At 40.7% G+C, this 19,733-nt stretch overlaps 1 protein-coding gene across 2 annotated transcripts in view; it reads left to right on the top strand.

Annotated features, from left to right (window-relative positions):
* The first annotated feature begins 5,663 nt into the window (after positions 1-5,663).
* Positions 5,664-19,733, top strand: part of msraa (methionine sulfoxide reductase Aa) — a 36,425-nt gene continuing 22,355 nt past the window's right edge. The window contains exon 1 of one of the 2 annotated variants that reach the window (XM_084031210.1): positions 5,664-5,880. In XM_084031210.1, coding sequence (XP_083887336.1) covers positions 5,745-5,880 — 136 coding nt within the window. In that variant the 5' untranslated portion in view covers positions 5,664-5,744. Of the gene's footprint in view, positions 5,881-8,612; positions 8,637-19,733 lie in introns of those variants that run through there. The other variant, XM_084031211.1, reaches the window with a different exon arrangement.

Below are 19,733 nucleotides of genomic sequence, written 5' to 3'. Positions count from 1 at the left end.
TGTGAATTATGTATGTTGTTCTATATTTTGGACTTCCTTGGTGGTAAGTATTAAGGTAGGTTTGTGTTACTCATGGAGGACCAGATTCCTGTACGTTGACTGGATTGTTTCTGACAAAAAGGCCGTCCAAGCTGTACTCAGAAGATTTCAAACCACAGCGATCGCTACAAGGTGAAGTTCACATCTCAAACAAATACCATATTTCTCCTGTAATATTTGGAAATATTACGTATTACTGTGCAAAATTGAAAAAATCTAGCCAACCAAGCAGATTCCTGCTTCTGCTGAAAGCTATATTGCAGTTTCCCTTTGGGATGAAACCCTTGTCTGCTTGGTATCTGTCTGCAGGTGGAAGACCTAATTCCACCTTTTACTGAAACATTACAGCATAGTAATACTCTGTTAGTCCTGCCTTCAAAAGTAAAAATATGAAAATATTCCAATGAAATGTATTTAAAAAAAGAGTAAATGTGCTCATTAGGCAGCAGTATGGGCCCAGCCTTTGTAATGTTATGTTATACTATATTATCTGATTATTATAATTGTAACATGACTAATATTATTAGCCTAACGGTTAGGCCCTAACCTAATATGTTTGTTACTTTCAAAACTAAATTATGTGTAAAATTGTAATCTGAAAAGTATCTAATGCTGTCACATAAATGCAATGAAAAGAAAGTACAATATTTCCTTTATTTAAAGTATAAAGTAGAATAAAATGGACATAATCAAGTGAAGTACAAGTAAACCAAAATTGTGCAGTACAGTACTTGAGTGAATGTACTTAGCTATTAGGACACTAAAATAATCATAATAATAATCCCGCAAAATATTTTTAAATATATATATTAAAAAAGTGAGTGGTCTCGAGTGACGATGTTTTTGGAGCTCTATCTAGTGACCCCTAGTGGTCATTAGTGATACTGCCTCACGCTATTTCCGAATACAAAGCGGTCCAGAAATCCACCATCTTTTTTTAAGAAAAGCCGTGTTGGTGATTTTGAAAAGCAGTTGGGTTTTTTAGCATTTAGCCGGCCGCCTTGCACCGTTCATGAGTTCACCGTTGGTTTTCAGGCCACTCCCTTGGCATTCACCGCGTGCCTTAATTGTATGGACATTTAAATCAAGGTCCGCTGTGAACACGAGGAGAGATGACCCATAATTCCCACTTCACCGTGTCCTGATCCGTCTCACTTTATCAGCCTCGGCTACTTTGTCCAATTCGGTTGGAGTTTTCACACATCTCTTTCCACTCAATCCCATGTTTCCCCATTTTCTTCCAGCACACGCTCAATCCTACTTTATCCCTTCACACCGCTATGCTCAGCTTCACTTGGCTTTGTTCTCCTTTCATCCCTCGCTGTATCCTTCACTGTAGTTTTCTCAACCTTCAAAGTGTCATTATCATCTATTTGTGTTTCATTAATTATATGAGAAAAGAAGTAGAAATGTTCCAAACCTATTTCACGCATTTATGTACAGAACATAATGAAAAAGTTTCACTATATTGAGCTTGAATGCCTTGAATGTCTTCTACTGGCTTGACTAACCATATAAATACTACTTTATAATATTTTTTCTAACTAAAATAATGACAAAATGATTATTCATCATGACTTTGCATACACAGAATCATACCAAATATGTACGTCATGAATGCTGACTACAAGTAGAAATGTCACCGACTGACTCTTACTGACAGCATATTATATATTAAGATGCTCTATATTTAATTTGTCTGCAGTGCCCTGTCTCCTACTGCAGTGCCAACACAGACAAGCAGCTTCGGAGAGTTTAAGATGCTATGATGGTCCATAGGCGTGAGTGTCCCTGACATAAACTGTCAAGGATGTCCTGCTGACCTCCACACAACAGGCTAAATGCTGGGACAGGATCTACTGGCTATGATGACTATTTAGAAGAATACACCCTCTGGTTTCCATTAATTTGTCACTTTGGTATGAAAATCTATTTCTAGGTTTTTGGGTTTATTTGTGATCGTCCTTTATCTCTCTCTCACTCTCTCTCTCTCCCTCTCAGATTGCTGCATTTGGAGGATTTCCGGTGACCCGAGAAGGTTAGAGCGTCCAGCGTTTCAGGAGAAATGTAATTCTGATCTTTTGTTTTCCAAAGCTCCCCTTTTAACTCTATTATTCATGTCGAGATAGCATTCCCCAACACTTCTAACTGCACGTCGCACGATGAGAATGCAGTTTCAGCTCCAGCGAAAGAAGAGGCATGATGGATTGCCTGATTGAAGTCTCTGCAGGGGGATTTTCAAACAATAGTGAAATGGTGGGGGAGAGACAAATGTGAAATAATGCAGCAAGTGATGCAGATTTTAAGAATGCAAAAAAAAAGAAGAAAAAAGAAAAGAAGTTTGAACCTTTAAGCAGCAGTGCGGACCATTAAAGCATTATCATCCATTATCCAGCAGCAGCAGCAGCAGCAGCCATAATGCACGTTCTTATAGGCACCACTGCATTAATGACACAGCTGCAGGGGAGGAAGCTGCTGCTGCTGCTGCGATTTCTATACTCCTCATCCCACATGAGCACACAACCCTGTCATCCCCCCAAAAACACCCCGTCATGGAGCATTTTCCCCCTTATTTCCCCCATTTAAGATGGAGCTGCGGCATCTGTGCTGCTCAGCGGCTCTCCGGCAGAGGAGAGGACCCATCTGCAGCCTCGTTAAGCGCTCAAATGCTAATGACCCAGATAGCTCGTGTAGCCTAAAATGGGGAGGGGAGGGGGATGGCTGCCTTTGTGGGGGTCGGGCGTGTGTTAGAACCTGTATTAAAAAAAAGAAATCTGCAACACTCGAGTACAAAGAATATCTCAAATGACTGAAGTTATAATAGAAAGCATATTTCCGTGTCCATATTACTTGATATAATCCAATATTTAATAAGGATTTTATGTTATGTTAACACCCTAACATAACGCTACTGTAAATGTCAAATATCAGTTGGATTTCATCTATAAAAGTATGTGTATGTGTGTAGCTTTTTGCTCATGTTTCAGATATAAAAAATGATAAGTTCCGCAGAGCAAGGCAGCACACTGCGGCTGATGCGGGAGATGCGGGTTTAGCGCAGATGGACGGAGTTAAAACCCAGCGAGGCCTAAAATACATATGTGGATTTAAATGAATCAGCGTTGCAGAGAGCCTATGTGTGGAAAAACCGAGCAACAATACCTTTCATCGACAGGATGCAGGATCAATGGCGCAGCTTTCTTTTTTTTAAATCTTTACATATATATCAGCGGATATTTACTGAGGTTTAAAGCAGCTAAGACCTCCATAAAACACACACGATGCAGGTGGTTCTGTTCGTCCGGTGAATGGGCGCTTTAAACCGGCTTGGATGTGCGTGCGTCGCCCCGGTCCGCGGTGCTCCCCTCTGGAGGTCCGTGGCAGGGATGCTGAGGATGCGGAGAGATGCTGCGGGGGATGCGGAGGTCGGACCGTCCTTCTTCTGCAGATGAATTGAAAAAAAAAAACGACAAAAGGAAAAGCTTTTTTCTCTCTCTGTCTCTCTCTCTCTCTCTCTCTCTCTGCAGAAGAACTCTTTCAAATAGTCCAAACCCAGAAGAGTAAAGCAACAGAGGCAATATCCTAAGCCCTCAAATCAGGTTGTGTGATGCTGGGTGCAGTCAGGAGCTGGATACAGTAGCCGAATGGAAGGATGGAGGCAGAGAAGTTGGGCGCAGTCAGAGGGAGAGAGGAGAAGGGGAGGGGGTGGTCCTCTGAAAGAGAGGGAGTCGATGAAGCTCCGGCTCTGTCTTTTCATCCTCCTCTGAGGGTGGAGGGAGGAAAAAGAAAGCGCCGGCCTCGCCGAACCAAACCAAGTGAAGCATCCATCCCACTCTGAACGGGACCGTCGTTAATGCAGCCATTTAATCTCAGAGCTTTCTGGAAAATATTCTAGAAAAATGTTTAAAAAAATGCATGGATGCCTTATCATTTGCATTACCCAACATATGATTGTTGAACACCTCATTCCAAAACCACAGGCATCCGCTGCTTTAACAGCCCTTTAACAAATGTCTACATCTATTTTGTGGTTTGAATCCAATCTAACTTGACACTTCTTTGTTTACTCAGTCTGTGAGAAGATTGATTTTGATTTAAGTGTGTCAAACGGATTTAACGGAGTAGAATTATAGTAGAATAAATAAATACTAAAGTACAAGTACATCAAAATAGTATAAGAACGATACTTGAGTAACATTGCATTCCACCGCTGAAACATCTCACTCCTTGTCCTCTTTGCAGGTGAACTCAATATTACGTCACACGGCAAAAATCAGACACCGAAATGAACAGTTTTTCGACATGAGCAGCGTTTCCTCTTGAGTTCATGTGGCCCGCCACCTGTCCTACGTTGCCATACTGCCCTCTCCCCACCCTGCCAGCGTGTACTGGAAACCAGTAGACGGATGGGGGGCTGTCATGCACTCATTTGACTGCACCATTACAGTCACACACCGTGAAATTATCATCCATCTTGAGGAGCATTGATGATGATTTGGTTTCATCTAGTTTAATGCTATGCAATGTTTCGGTGTAATATCTGTATCACAGTTTACAATTTCTTCATCTACACTCATAATTTAAGTACCGTGAATAAGCAAAAGGATGTGTGACCCATCACCACAGAAAGGAAGAAGAAAACAGGATGAACTGTTAATTGCGTCAAACATGATGACAAAACAAAAGTTGACACATATACTTCTCTCAATGTTGCTGTATGTACAGAGTTCACACCACTTTACACCTCTGTGTTAATAAAGTTATGGTTGATTATAATTTAAAATACACTCAATGCGTTTAAATAGGCCAGAGCATGGTGCCTCAAAGTGATTATGATGGGATGATATGAAACTAACTATCTTGGGTACAATAAGGTGAATGCGTAGCTTTCTAGGGCCTGCTATTAATATGATTTTCATACTTTGTGTCCCACATCCATAACTGTTTTTATTGTTTTTCCCCCTTCAGTTTATGTTCCATCGGAGATAAAAAAAACAACAACAATTTGTATGCATATCTCACATACAAGATTTTCTCACCAGTACTTGAACCCAACATAACATCTAAGGGTTAAAAACAATTAAAATAAAAAAGGTTGGAACCTTGTTGTAATTGTAATAAATCATTCTAAATCTTGCTAAATCTGTCCCAAAAATAATTACACTAACAGAGATTGGGAGAAGGCAGAATGAAGAGTGAGCGACTAGCAAAACACACCGGTCTCAATTTGAAGGGCAATCCAATGAAACAGGTGCAACCATACCAGACACCATTCGTAATTCTAACAATTAAGTGTCATTTTACTAATTGAGGACTGTACACATGTTTAAAGTGTACGTACCAGCTACCTGAAGAGTAAATAGGGGTTCTGGTGCATTCGGCACACATGTGATGCCAATTAAATAGTTGAAAGAAAAAGAAAAAAGGATGTTAAGGAGTTTTCTTACTGCTTAAGAGACATATTTGTACATAAATTCAGAATTGATAATTGATCTCTGCTGACAAATGTTTAAATCGCGTTTTAAGTGTATGGAGTTGGTCGTGTCCGCTTTATTGATGGCCAGTGTTGAGTAACACGTGGGCATTTTGACATTACACAAGCTTGTGTTGACGTTAGGTAAGATCGCTGTTATGTAGCTTAGCTAACTGAACTAGCCCCCAGTGTGGAGGTGAAGCAGGGGTGTGTCGGCGCTGCTGTTGGGTCAATGGTCTCCTCCTCCAGGCTCCGTCTGGTTTGGCGTCATTTTGTCAACAATAGTATGGGAGAGATGTCCTCGAAAGCCCAGATGCCGACACCGGAGACCGCACTGCCTGGCCGGACTGACAGCATCAAAGTATCCGGTAAGCTAGCTATAGCATGTTAGCTTCTTTAGCAAGAAATATGTAACTTTCCGACTCGTTTACGTTGCGTACAGAACCGAAGCTCAGCTTGCTGCTTCGTTTACGGTTCTGGTTATACCGGGAACACGTTTGCGTTGTTGTCTTACGTACACAATGGGAGCTAAACCCGTTATAAAGACGTACTTGTTGATATAAAAGCTAAATACATTTAGCCGGTGGGTTAGCACCTGCTGCTGCTGCTGCTACTATCGCGCATGCGCAAGTCAGTTTGGTTGGAAAATACTTTATTAAAAGCAAAATGTGTGTAAAACTGCATGAGAATTAGCCCAGTTATGGTTGTATATTCCATATACAATTCCATATATTCCATTCCATTCTTCCATATTGGGAAGAATGCTTGTTATTGCTTTTTCTCCCCTGTACCTCCACTCTTTATCTTTATCCCAGTTCATTGAACAGTGGTGGAAGTAGTCAGATCCTTTCCTTAATGTAGATACTTTGTTACAAGTCCTGATTAAAAATGTTACTCAAGCTAGTACAACAGTATTAGAATCAAAATATACTTAAAGAACTAATTATGCAGACTGGCCCATTTCACAATAATGTATGTTATATCATTTCAGTATAATCATTGATTCACGTTGATGTTGCAACCGGTAAATGTGTAGCTAATTTTATTTTACTTTACATAGCTCTGGTTGGTTTGGGAATATTTGTTGATTGTATTTTGTTATGAATCCGAATCTGCAGAGGAACTATGTATATTAAAATGCGCAGTAGTACAATATTGTGTTACAATATTGTGTTACTATAAAATAACAGAAAATGCCAGTGGTACTTAAAATGTTATTTTAGTTACTTTCCACCACTGCTATATAACCACACCAAATACATTAATTATATTCATATAATATCTATATTTTTACTAAAACTAGTAATGCAGTTTCTAGTAAATTTTTGTTTCTTGCAGTATAAATGATCAGAATATGATTGTTTTACACTTGAAGTTTGGAATATATCCATATGAAAAATATTTGCATTTCTGATCGTGCTGCGCCATACAGATTAGTAAATATAATTTAAAAATATTATTGTAAACTAATAAGACAAACATGATCATATAACTGGGCTGCATGGTGATGGCACCCTGGGTTCCTTCTGTGTGGAGTTTGCATGTTCTCCCCGTGTAAGCGTGGGTTCTCTCCGGGTTCTCCGGCTTCCTCCCACAGTCCAAAGACATGCAGGATGGGGATAGGTTCATTGATGACTCTAAAATTGCCCGTAGGTGTGAATGTGAGTGTGAATGGTTGTTTGTCTCTACATGTTGGCCCTGTGATAGACTGGCGTCCTGTCCAGGGTGTACCCTGCCTTCGCCCAATGACAGCTGGGATCGGCTCCAGCCCACCCGCGACCCTGAATACAGGATAAGCGGTAGAAAATGGATGGATGGATGATCATATAACCATGATAGTTCTTTGCTCTGTTAGTCTGTATACAGCTATAATACAATATTGCATGATTGTTCCTAAAGAGAAACCATTGAATGAGAATATGAAATATTAGCAGCTTCTATTCCTAAATATCAATATTACATACATCTTGTTTGTTTATTTATTTACTCTAAAACGTGTCACACTAATTTGTAAATGGTTTAAACAAAAGTGTGTGTATGTGTGTGTTGTGCGAGATAGGGAGTCTTTTTTTGTATACAGACCAACAGCAGCACCATGTTGGCAGTTGGGGCAGTTGGCACCGACCTGCCCCCTCTTCACTACAAGTGAGGGCGCTGAGTCTTGGCACACGATGAAAAGATCTGCACTGGCACTGAACAAAAGACACACACACACACACACACCAGCCTCTAACATTAAAAGGGGAAATATGACAGTAATAAATAGTAAGTGTAAAGGTTACACAGAAGATATTGACTCGGTGGTATTTGGGTTCAGTGTTAAAGAGACAGAGAGAAATGTGAAGACGGCAGCAGTACACAGTTAAGTGTTTGAGTCTTTGTAAATTTTAGTTTGTATTGATTCACCCAAAGTGTGTTTAGTATATTTCGAGCTGGAGGGGGTTTGACGGGGGAAGGAGGGATGTGGGTTAGGAGGGCGGGGGTCCACCGCGGAATGGACGATTGGGATGGATGGATCGAAAGGTTCAGACGGAGTGGCAGACATGCTGGAGCGTCGCCAGAGCTTCTCGGGAACGCTGCCACAATCGTGAGAGGCGAAGAAAGAGCGAGGGAGCAGAGACGAACAGAAAAGCCGTGCCTGCAGTGGAGAGACTTGGCAGGGCTTCCCCTCCTTTGTCTGTCTGGCTCACGGCTGCAGCACCAGAGGAAATCAAGAAATGTCCAGGCGTGGTGGTGGCGGTGGTGGCAGTGGCGGATGGGGACAAGCTCTGCCTCGGCTGCGAAAAGAAAAGAGAGAAAAAGTACTTTCAAACGACTGAAAACTTTGCGTCTGAAAGGGCTACGGAAACCCCCAAAAAACAACAAAACAGGCGATTTTCTCTTTTGAACGATATTTCGCATTGGAGCCTTCAGATGGGACCGAGTTTTCGCGGACAAACTGTAGCGTTACCACAATATCGATAAACCGAGCTGTAATTTTTCATGGCAACAAAAATGTTTGTATTTTTTTTGTTGTTGTTGTTGAAGAGCCAAACAACGCGACTGAACCGAACAAGAGCAATGTTTGACCTCAAAGAGTCTTAATAGCAGGCAAGAGGAAGGCCAACCCGGCGCCAGCCAAGAGGTTTGTGTGTGAATGCTTGTTGGATGTCTTTGACATTTACAGTTAAATTGTTTTGGCAAAAAGGTTTCACCGTTTATTATACAAGTTAAAACACAGACTCGTTTTTGGTGATGTGATTATTTTTTTGTAGAAACTTCGCCGAGGTAACGAAGCACGCCAAGTCAGGCCAGAAACCTTTAATTAAAGACCAAAGCAGGTGTTTCTGTGTCATTTGACCTCTTTGAATGTAATGTTTTTACGCAACTTGGTTGACACTGAATCAGAGCGTTTGGCTTTTAGATTCATAAAGGTGCAAACGGGATGATAGATGGGACTTTGGCAGTTATATACAAATATTTGATTTTCAATCGAAAGAATCACTCGTTGGTAATAGCTTGTTGGTTTCACCCCATGTGGTCAGAAATCAGTTCTGTTGCAGCTGAAGCCATACCCAACAGAGGTCCAACAAATGTCCAATGGGTGTCAAGTTGATGGGTTCTCTTCCATGTTGGCTAAAAAGTTGATTGAAAGTTAGTTCTTGAACTCTGCAGCAGCAGTTCATACAACCATAGAGCCAAGATGGAGCATAGGTCGTAAAGCATAAAGGGCTCAAAGCATCAATCATTATTTGTCAGCTGTCTGCATGTTGGACACGTAAATCGTGATAAAAGTCACACACTGGCATTAATCATAAGAACAAATGCTTTCAAACAGGGCTGCTTCAAGATCATTTTCAGGATATGATCTGCAGATTATTTTCTACAATGAATTATTTTGTGTGTAAGATGTCAGGAAGTGGTAAAAGAACTGTCCATCACATGTTCCCAGACACAAGGCACTTTCTTCAAATTGCTTATTTTATCTGAACTACAGTCCCAAACTGTTTGCTATCAAAAATGAGAAATAATAAAGTCCTCACATTTGTCCAAACTTCAACACCAGTGAGCTGCAATGACAGCTGTTGAAGCTGTTTCTTACAGTAGATCAAGTAATGAAACGCAAAACTGAATTTGGATGCAAATTAAGTTGTCTGAATTAATGTGGGTAAATAGTAGATGCATTTACAAGCCTTTTATCCCCCAATAGTGTAATAACTGCAGAATAATGTAGAAATTACTGTTTTCTTTTTTTTTTTCAATCAAGTTAATGTCATCCTCATCACAGCTTAATGCAGATGCACTCAGACATCTGGCAGCTGCTCTTTTAATTAGCAGGTGTTGCTTGTGGTTGTAAATCATTATTATTGCAGCTTTCTGTGTTAGAATGTGTCATTTTTACAGGGAACATTTGACATAACCATCAGGAGTGGCATCATGCTAGTAAGACTGTGATTCAAAGATATTACATTCATTTAAAACGTTTTTTTCTCTGCACCACACACTGAAAGTTAAAGCCACAAAACTTTCCCCGCTCACACAAAAGTTTAAAGTTGCTTAGGACGATCTTCCCTCCAAGGTCCATTCAGTATCAGCTGCACTGCTTTTGATTATGTCACATGATTTGCAGATGAAGTTGGCCCTGTGGAGTTATTGGTGTTCCAGTTTGTGTTTTTACAGTGTTGCATATGTTTGTGCTAACTCAGCAAAATGTTTAAAGGAGAAATCCGGTCATTTTTGACCCCATTTCCGTTGTCCTCATGGTCATCCCGACTTATTAGAAGCAAAAAACCCGACAAAAATTGACGTTGCCTAGCCCGAGATCTGTACCTGCCTGGCAGCCTTCCAGACTCGCTCCAATGCTAACCCATTGGGGCACGTTATATCTGCTTTCCTGGGCCTCAGAAAACAATACCAAGACCTATGCAACACAGGTTGGGTCCGTACGAGACACCACGGCGCTCGTTTAGCTCAAATAGTGTGGCAAAATGACATAAATATGTGTGTTTTAGCATGAAGTTACTCACCTCAAATCACCCCGTAGACATTAGCAGTAGATAGCCGAGCGCCTGTCGTCCCTCCCAGTCACCGCAGAAACGAAAACGTTTTCCACGTAGTTTTGATTTTGTATCCATAAAGAAACGACCGAGCAGTGCAGTCGTCCTGTCCGTAATAAATCCAGGAAGCTGTTACGTCCATATGTATGACTATGTTACAACATAGCAACGATAGCTTACAGCTAGTAACGTGCCGGGCGCTCGTCCGTCCCAGTCACCGCAGAAACGAAAACGTTTTCCTTGTAGATTTTGTATCCATAAAGAAACGACCGAGCTGCGCAGTCGTCATGTCTGTAATAAATCCATGAAGCTGTTATGTCCATATATATGACTATGTTACAACATAGCAACGACTGCTTACAGCTAAACAGTAGCCGAGAGCCAAAAGTCTCGCGCAAGTTCCCGTCTGCCGTCCTCACTCTGGAGCTGTTTTCAAGCCAATACAGTGACAAACTTCTTTACATCGAGCAGTGCCGTCATGTCCATATGACAGTGTAACTAGCGCTAGCCTACATAGTAAGATTGCTTAGCCTTTGTGACAGTTGAACCTGCTACAAAGACAACAAATCTTGCGCAGTCTCAGTAGGCTAGTTGTGTTGACGGCATGAGTGGGAGTCGCGTGTCGCGTGTAGCGTGTAGCGCGTGCAGACTGCAGTCTCTCATCAACAGAGTGAGATCAAAGTGACCCTCGCGCGACTGTCCAAGATTTTTCACTGTACTGGCTTGAAAACAGCTCCAGAGTGAGGACGGCAGATGGGAACTTGCGCGAGACTTGCATTGTTTTGGCTCCAGGCTACTGTTTAGCTGTAAGCAGTCGTTGCTATGTTGTAACATAGTCATACATATGGACATAACAGCTTCATGGATTTATTACGGACATGACGACTGCAGAGCTCGGTCGTTTCTTTATGGATACAAAATCTACGAGGAAAACGTTTTCGTTTCTGCGGTGACTGGGACGGACGAGCGCCCGGAACGTTACTAGCTGAAGCTATCGTTGCTATGTTGTAACAGTCATACATATGGACGTAACGGCTTCCTGGATTTATTACGGACAGGACGACTGCACTGCTCGGTCGTTTCTTTATGGATACAAAATCAAAACTACGAGGAAAACGTTTTTGTTTCTGCGGTGACTGGGAGGGACGACAGGCGCTCGGCTATCTACTGCTAATGTCTACGGGGTGATTTGAGGTGAGTAACTTCATGCTAAAACACACATATTTATCGTTTTGCCACACTATTTGAGCTAAACGAGCGCCGTGGTGTCTCGTACGGACCCAACCTGTGTTGCATAGGTCTTGGAATTGTTTTCTGAGGCCCAGGAAAGCAGATATAACGTGCCCCAATGGGTTAGCATTGGAGCGAGTCTGGAAGGCTGCCAGGCAGGTACAGATCTCGGGCTAGGCAACGTCAATTTTTGTCGGGTTTTTTGCTTCTAATAAGTCGGGATGACCCTGAGGACAACGGAAATGGGGTCAAAAATGACCGGATTTCTCCTTTAAAGGGCACAATGTAATGTCAACTTTTCTACATTTAATATTTAAAGAAAAGATGTTTTTGAGATTATAACATAGTCAGTCTATAAATTCATAGTTTCAGTGCCAGTAGGGCTCTTAGTAGATTAGTCTGTATGGTATTTCATGCTGAATTACTTATTTCCAAGAAATGGATGTCTGGTAAACATTAGTTCCTTTTGTGATTCTTTGTGGAGTTTTACTCAGTTTTACAGATCTGTTGATTAAATCAACACGTTCATTAGTCGACAAAATCACAGTCTCCGTCTGTAGCATTCACTAGAACAGAAGTTATTCATCTGTTCCCTCTTTTAAGTCGAGCTGAAATGATGAATGGCCTTTTAACCCGTTTAGGAGTTTATTGTCTCAATCCTTAGTTTCAAGTCTTCCTAAATACAGCATGATGTTCATTTCGTAAATGATGGTCCATTTAGGGTCAAATAGACCATAAAGCAGCTTTAGGGCGGGGCTACATTATAATTGACAGGTCCCTACTAAGGCCTTGCTACCGTCGCTACCAGTTCAGTTAGCTACTAGTGATTCAACACTAAGCTGTAAAGTTGACCTTGAATTATGAAGCGTTGTTCACAGCTTCACACGAGAAGCCAGATGGATCCAGATCCAGTAAGGTTGCCGCTCTGCTGCTTGTGTCAGTCAGCTCCACCCGTCGCTCCTCCACAGTCCAAATATGGTCACTTCCTTTACTGGTTGCAAAAAATCCCAAATGGTGACGGCCAATATGCTGAACTTGAAGCCTCAAAACTGTAGTCCACAAACCAATGGGTGATGTTACCATGACTACTTCCACTTCATATATACAGTCAGTGGCTCTGTGTAAATCATAACTACGACATTTTTCACCATTTTCAGAATTTTTACAGAAATTATTTTTAACAAAAAATGATTACTTAATATTTAATAATTAGTTCCATGTTAACCAACTGCAAGAGTAAAATCCTAATGATAAAATACATGATAGGATAATATTTTCTTTTGTGTACTTGCACACACTTGCTGAAAACATTTTAAATAAGATTGTGTTTTACAGTGTGGCATTAGTTCTTTTACTTCCGTGTGTGATCTGAATGCTTCCAGCAATCCCATGTGGGTGTTTGTCAGATCTGGTTAAGCCGGTTTGGCAGACCCGTATCCGTATCAGTCCGTCTATCACGTCTCTTGTAAATGTTAAGTGACTGTACAGCGTTATCAGGTTCTCTTCAATCCATCTTATAGCTGTCACAGCCGTTACAAAGACAACACACAAGGATACCAGCGAAAGAAAGTGTATTTGTGTGCGATTCCATCTGCAGGTGGCCCGATAACCTTGACAGGCATTCAAGGGGGGGAATGTAAGAGACATAACAGATGAGCAAGACCAATTATGTCGACACAGAGAGACGAAGAGAGGTGGGGAAGAAAAGACGGAGAGGAGGAGAAGCAAGATGAACAATGAGGCTGCGAGGTTAACTGTGTCTTCACTCAGATATTCCAAGTTTTATCTGATTTAATCACCAGAAAACACAAAATAATGCCAACAAGGACGAACAGCGAGGGGGAAGAAGGACTCACAATGTGCTAAAAGTATATCAGCAAATGTATTCATAATGCAGAATGCCCCCTTTCAAATTGTTTTATTATCATAGGACATTACACAATTATGTTTTTATCACTAAGGAATACATGAAAAGAGTATTTAAATGTTGTCACTTTTGCATACTTTGTATACTACCAAGTAATATACTACTGCATCAAATATAAAAAACTGATGAGTGCGTGAAAAATCATGTTTTTTTGCCTGGGTAATAATATAATATGCACTAAGCCGTTCTGCATAATGAGTACTTTTGGTACTTTTAGTACATTTTGATGCTGAATCCCAATACCTATTCCACTGATCTGAATACTTATTCCACTACTGGTAAACGTAGCGTTAACAAATAGCTTTTACTCCACACGGTATATCTGTAGTTTTAGCAGAGGCATAAATATCAACTCATAAATATCTTTGTCTTAATAAAAGCCTGTATACATGTCATAGTTAACAACCTGACCCACCTTTATTAAATATAGCTAATCCTGTGTGCCAAATGCCAGATATCTCATGTGCGTTGTGTGACTCTAATCGGTCAACATTTTCCCGACTTGCAGTACATTTATGTGTGAATGCAAAAAGCCATTACTGGACAAAATACTAGATGTACACAGCAATTTTTCGGTTTCCCTGTCTGAAAGGGTCCAATCAGTCCTCCATCTTTTAAGTGCAAAGTGCATTAAGTACCATTTCCTGCACCCCTCTATCCTAAACCACACACACACACACACACTGGTTCTGTACTAATGGTTCTGAGTGATCGATTTACCACACACACATATTAACCTCGACCCCCACTCTAGCTACGCACACACAGCTGTCAATCAAGTGTTTTAAAGGGTTAGCGAAGATGACGAAAAGGAGAGCCAAACAGGAAGTGCACCTTTATAATCCAGGAATAAGGTCAAGAAGGTGTTGTACAGCAGAAACTTCTCTCTTATTATAAGGGCATGTGAAACATGAAAAACAGAGACCTTAGGTTTCACATAATGTCTCCTAGCAGCCGCATGGATCTTCCAGAAAAAAAAGGAGCATTGGCAACACGATTATTTAATGATTTGTCAGGTTTCCTGTGAAGAACCGTGTAATTTCATGCTAATTAAAGGGAAAATATAGACAGTGTTTGATTGGTAAACTTCTTAATAATTAATTTCAATTAATTTCTCGTCTTAAGCACCATCTACACGATGGTGTATATATATATATATATATATATATATATATATATATATATATATTTATGACAATGTGAGCATAAGCGATAAAAAATAAATAACGTTCTGTAAACTTGCGCAGAGGAACAATAACAAGACGCACATAAGGTTCCCAGTAATAACTGAATATTAAATAAATTAGTTGTTCTTTTGTAAAAACAGATAAAAGCCATTCTTCTTGCAAATAAACCCTTAAAATATGAATTGCCTTATTAACGAGAGGGGCTAGTTAGTTAGTAGATGCTTCAGGATCTGCCACAAAGGATGCTTTGCTATATTGAAGAAGCATAATGCAATGTCAGGGGATAAAAACAACAGAAAACCCTCACAATTTATTCAATCAGCAATCAGGATGCACGAGTAAATCCTTGAGGCAAAAGCCGATCAAGCACCATTATGAGGTTAGTTTGAGGAAGAGGTCTTTAAGGGGCCAAGACTTGAGATCTGATCCAGAATGAACCCGTAGGCCACTTCCAATTGATTTAAAGAAACTTGAAGGCTGTCAGACCCGATCTCAAAATCCCGATCTGAACAGACCCGAATAGAGTGAGTGTGTATGTGTTTTTACATGAGATAAATGGTTGGACAGATAAATAAATTGAATGCCTGCCTAATGCCTGTGCTAAACAACTTCCTGGAGGAAACGCTGACCTCTCAAATATAAATCCAGTACAAGGTTCATCATTTTTGAGGCTATAGTTTATTATTCCTACCACATATGCATACAAGGGGGAAGCGTCCCCTATTGTTTCCAAAGCCCATTGAAGCAGCTTCTTTTCCCCCTCCAACGTAAAACCTTTTACAATATTCAAGCAAGTCCACGTCTTCCTTTAGGGGCGCTTGTGAGACGAGCACAGAAGGCCGTCTGCAGCAGAACAACAAGGACAACACCGATGGTTGTAATGACGGGCGGTAATAAAAAGGATGATGGCAATCAGAGTTGCTGATTGAGAAGCTCAAATGGAGGGATGAGAGGAGAAGTAAATGGAAGGAGAGAGGGATGGGTGGAGGTGGGGGATGCAAAGGGAGGCTGATAAGAAAGGAGGGAGGGAGCAGGAGGAGGATGAAGAAACCAGGCAATCAGAGGGAGAGACACAGGAGGAGGAGAGGGTGGGGGAGGTTACTTTGTAGATTTAATTGCAGTGCAGTTGAGGCAATCTTTGTGTGTGTGTGTGTGTGTGTGTGTGTGTGTGTGTGTGTGTGTGTGTGTGTGTGTGTGTGTGTGTGTGTGTGTGTGTGTGTGTGTGTGTGTGTGTGTGTGTGTGTGTGTGTGTGTGTAGACTCCAATATCCCCCAGCCAGACATTAGCCGCAGTGTTTCATTTATCACTGTCAGGTCTGGAGCTCCAGGGGGAGGAGAAAGGGGAACCCTGGATGTCCAGGCCAGGTTGTAGCTCCTCTCCAGGCTCAGGGCAGCGTAGCAAAGCGCCCAGGTCTGGTCCCTTGGCATCGAAGTAGGGAGAGAAACTGTAAGCGGAGCTAGAAGATCACTGTGCATATATTGACTGTGACGATATATTCAGTATTCAGTAACAGGATGTGTAGTGTCATGGCTGCACAGTTTATCCAGTATTTTTGCTTCATGACAGAACACCTGCGACTGTGCCAATGTTATCATGCTAACGTTAGCATTTATTAGAGCCACACACATGATCGCATATATATATATGTATAATATAGTTGTTTCAGAAATGTGCCATTTATAGTTAGCATTAAACACACCTCATATCATTGGGTTTATAATTGTATGCCTGATCAGTTTTATTATGATCATGGAATGAACAACGAATGTCTAGATTATTCGAAAGATATTTTTTTTAAAGTCACAATGAACATAACAATTTGTTTACTCATAATAAATATAAAAAAAAACCTGTATTCAGTCTTCTTCCCTAAAAAACATACAAAATGTAACAAGACTATAGATGCCTGTTCAGATAAATGCTGGAAAAGATTGCTGTCGATTAAAACGCTGTATATATTGATATATTGTAGCAGCCTCTTCTCTAAACTAGAGAATCTGTATTTTTAAGTACTTAAGTCAGTGATTTCACTTTAGAAAAATATATACAAATATAAATAATCTTATTTAATCTTGAATGATCCACCGTTCACACGCTGGCATCTTTTATAGGATGCAGGTTCATAGAATCAAAATCCTTGTAATGATGCAGTACATTATATATATATATATATTTGCATTATACAACAATAAATTCAATGCCGACCTTTTTATCTTGTGTAGTTTTATCTTTTTCTGTGATTTCACTGCAGACAATTAAAAAGTGATGAAGGATGTGATGAAAGGACATGCTGATTGGCTGATTCTGAAGCAGCTCTGCCTGACTTCGCAAGCATGCAGGGCTGAGTTGAAATAGAGCAGCACTAATGGAGTGTGTGTGTGTGTGTGTGTGTGTGTGTGTGTGTGTGTGTGTGTGTGTGTGTGTGTGTGTGTGTGTGTGTGTGTGTGTGTGTGTGTGTGTGTGTGTGTGTGTGTGTGTGTGTGTGTGTGTGTGTCACAGATGTCACCATGGATATAGGCCTTTTCTGTGATCAGGCTTATTATTATGACAGGATTTTGGGAGCTGCAGTAGAGACGGGGAGGCAGGCCGGTTGTTCACACGCACACATTTGAAAAACTAATATGAAGTGGCTCGCTGTGGTGTAGTGACCTGAAGTACTTTCTAACCTTTTTCGCTACTCTTTAGCACCAAATAACATACAAATTTGTTGTCAGTACGAACCACACAACATGGCTTTTATTTACTTGAAATAATTGGAAAACATGGAAACAACATGCTATCTCTTTCTCTTCGGTTTAAATGACAACACAACTGTGAGAAACAAGATATCTTTTTTCATGTTTTTAAATGCAGGTCCTCAATATTTTTGTGCTAATGTAAGGTTGAGCAATATTGTGGAAATACCCATAGTGTTGAGTCTCTATCACACACACGCGCTGTTGCATCCGACCTCACACAAGAATATGAATTCAATTAATCAACGAGGAGCGTTGCTATCATTCCCAGCGAGATAAAGGCGACCACAAGAACAGGCATTTCAAAGAAGGGCTGCACAGAATAATTACTTTCCAGAAAAATGCCTGTGTATATACAGAGTGTGTGTGTGTGTGTGTGTGTGTGTGTGTGTGTGTGTGTGAAGGAAAAGATAACTGGAGAATATTAATGAATACTTTCAAGAAGGTATTCATTTTCTATCTCTTTCTCTCTTGCGTTTGAGAAATGATTTATCCCTCGTCTTAGCCTCGTGTGGTTACTTTTAGGCTATTTTTATCCTATAGTATATTTACTCCATTGGCTTGTTGGCAAAACTGCCAGGGAGAGCACAGATATCAATTTCTGTTTGTGTACGGATTAAATAAACGAGATGCGACTTCTTCATCTGTGAACTTAAGAGGTGTTCATTAGCATGATTTTTAAAATGTTTACAGAGCCAGGCTAGCTGTTTCCCTCTGCTTCCAGTCTCTATGTTAAGCTAAGCTAATAGCCGCCTTCTAGCTCCCCCTTAAAGCCTCTGTCCAGCCTCGCTGGTGTTTTCAGTTATTCTGGCCGATCAGACCTCTGCCGGCAAATCTTTAGCCGCCAAAAAGAATGATAAACAGGACACTCGGGAAGATGTCACTAAGGCCTCTTCCACACGTACCAAAACAATCTTTTTTCCCCTTCTGCGTCCAAACAAATCCATTGTAAACGGCTCAGCATGCTGTAGTACATATTCCAGGCCTATATGTGGTGCTGTTTCTGCTACAAAAATACACAAAGAACGGAGAAAAAGAGACAGAGCATGCGCATAAAGCTTGCGGTGCACCGGTGCAGCACCGATCAGCAACACAGAAATGCAGGTCAAATAGCAGCGGGCATCAGATTAGCTTGTGAAGAAGGAATCCGAACGCTCTTGCTGCATCGGTTTGCATTGGTTTGGTCTTTTTGCAGAAACACAATCAAACATCACGTCTTGTGCAGGAAAGCTACAGAAATAGTTTACGACTTAAATAAAGGAAAGTTTTTCTCCATTATCTGTGATTAAATGAGTGAGGTGTTGGTTTCCAGAAATAGCTGTACTGTGTGTGTGTGTGTGTGTGTGTGTGTGTGTGTGTGTGTGTGTGTGTGTGTGTGTGTGTGTGTGTGTGTGTGTGTGTGTGTGTGTGTGTGTGTGTGAGATTACCTAAGAAAGTTATTATCTAAGATCTAAGAACAGTGTGTATATTTTAGAGCAAGTGTGCATTTAGAGGTACAGTAGGAAAGGGGTGACAGACAGCTGATATGAATCTTCTGCCCTATATATATATATACTCACACACACACACTCACACTCACTCACTCACTCACTCACTCACTCACTCACTCACTCACTCACTCACTCACTCACTCACTCACTCACTCACTCACTCAGAGATAAACAATTTAAATGTAAATCACAGTAGGGAAAGACAATAGTATACTAGCAGACAGAATACTAATGAGTATAACAGCCTTGCACGTGTGTGTGTGCGTATATATGCGTATGTGCATGTTTGTCTGTAGCTAGTATTGAACATGCCTTCGCTGGTCCCTGAAGGCAGCCATTACTAACGCACACAGTGTGAGGAGGAGGAGGAAGGAGGAAGAATATATATATATATATATATATATATATATATATATATATACCAGTATTAAGTAGCAGGATCTTAAATGTTCATTTTGAAAATCAAGTTCTTGAAGGCTGATGCTTTTTGAGTGGGGCCTAGTTTTTGCTTCTTTTTAGGAGCTTTCAAATCAATCAGTTAACCTTTTCATCGTTTACTGCTGTCAGCATTCGAAAATATTGTAGCTCCGAAACTTTTATTTCCCTGAAAAGTCTC

The sequence above is a fragment of the Eutrigla gurnardus genome (genome assembly GCF_963514095.1).
Source record: "Eutrigla gurnardus genome assembly, chromosome: 16".
Taxonomy (NCBI): Eukaryota; Metazoa; Chordata; class Actinopteri; order Perciformes; family Triglidae; genus Eutrigla; species Eutrigla gurnardus.
Note: the sequence above shows the minus strand (reverse complement) of the source record. Positions and strands in the feature narration are given on the sequence as shown.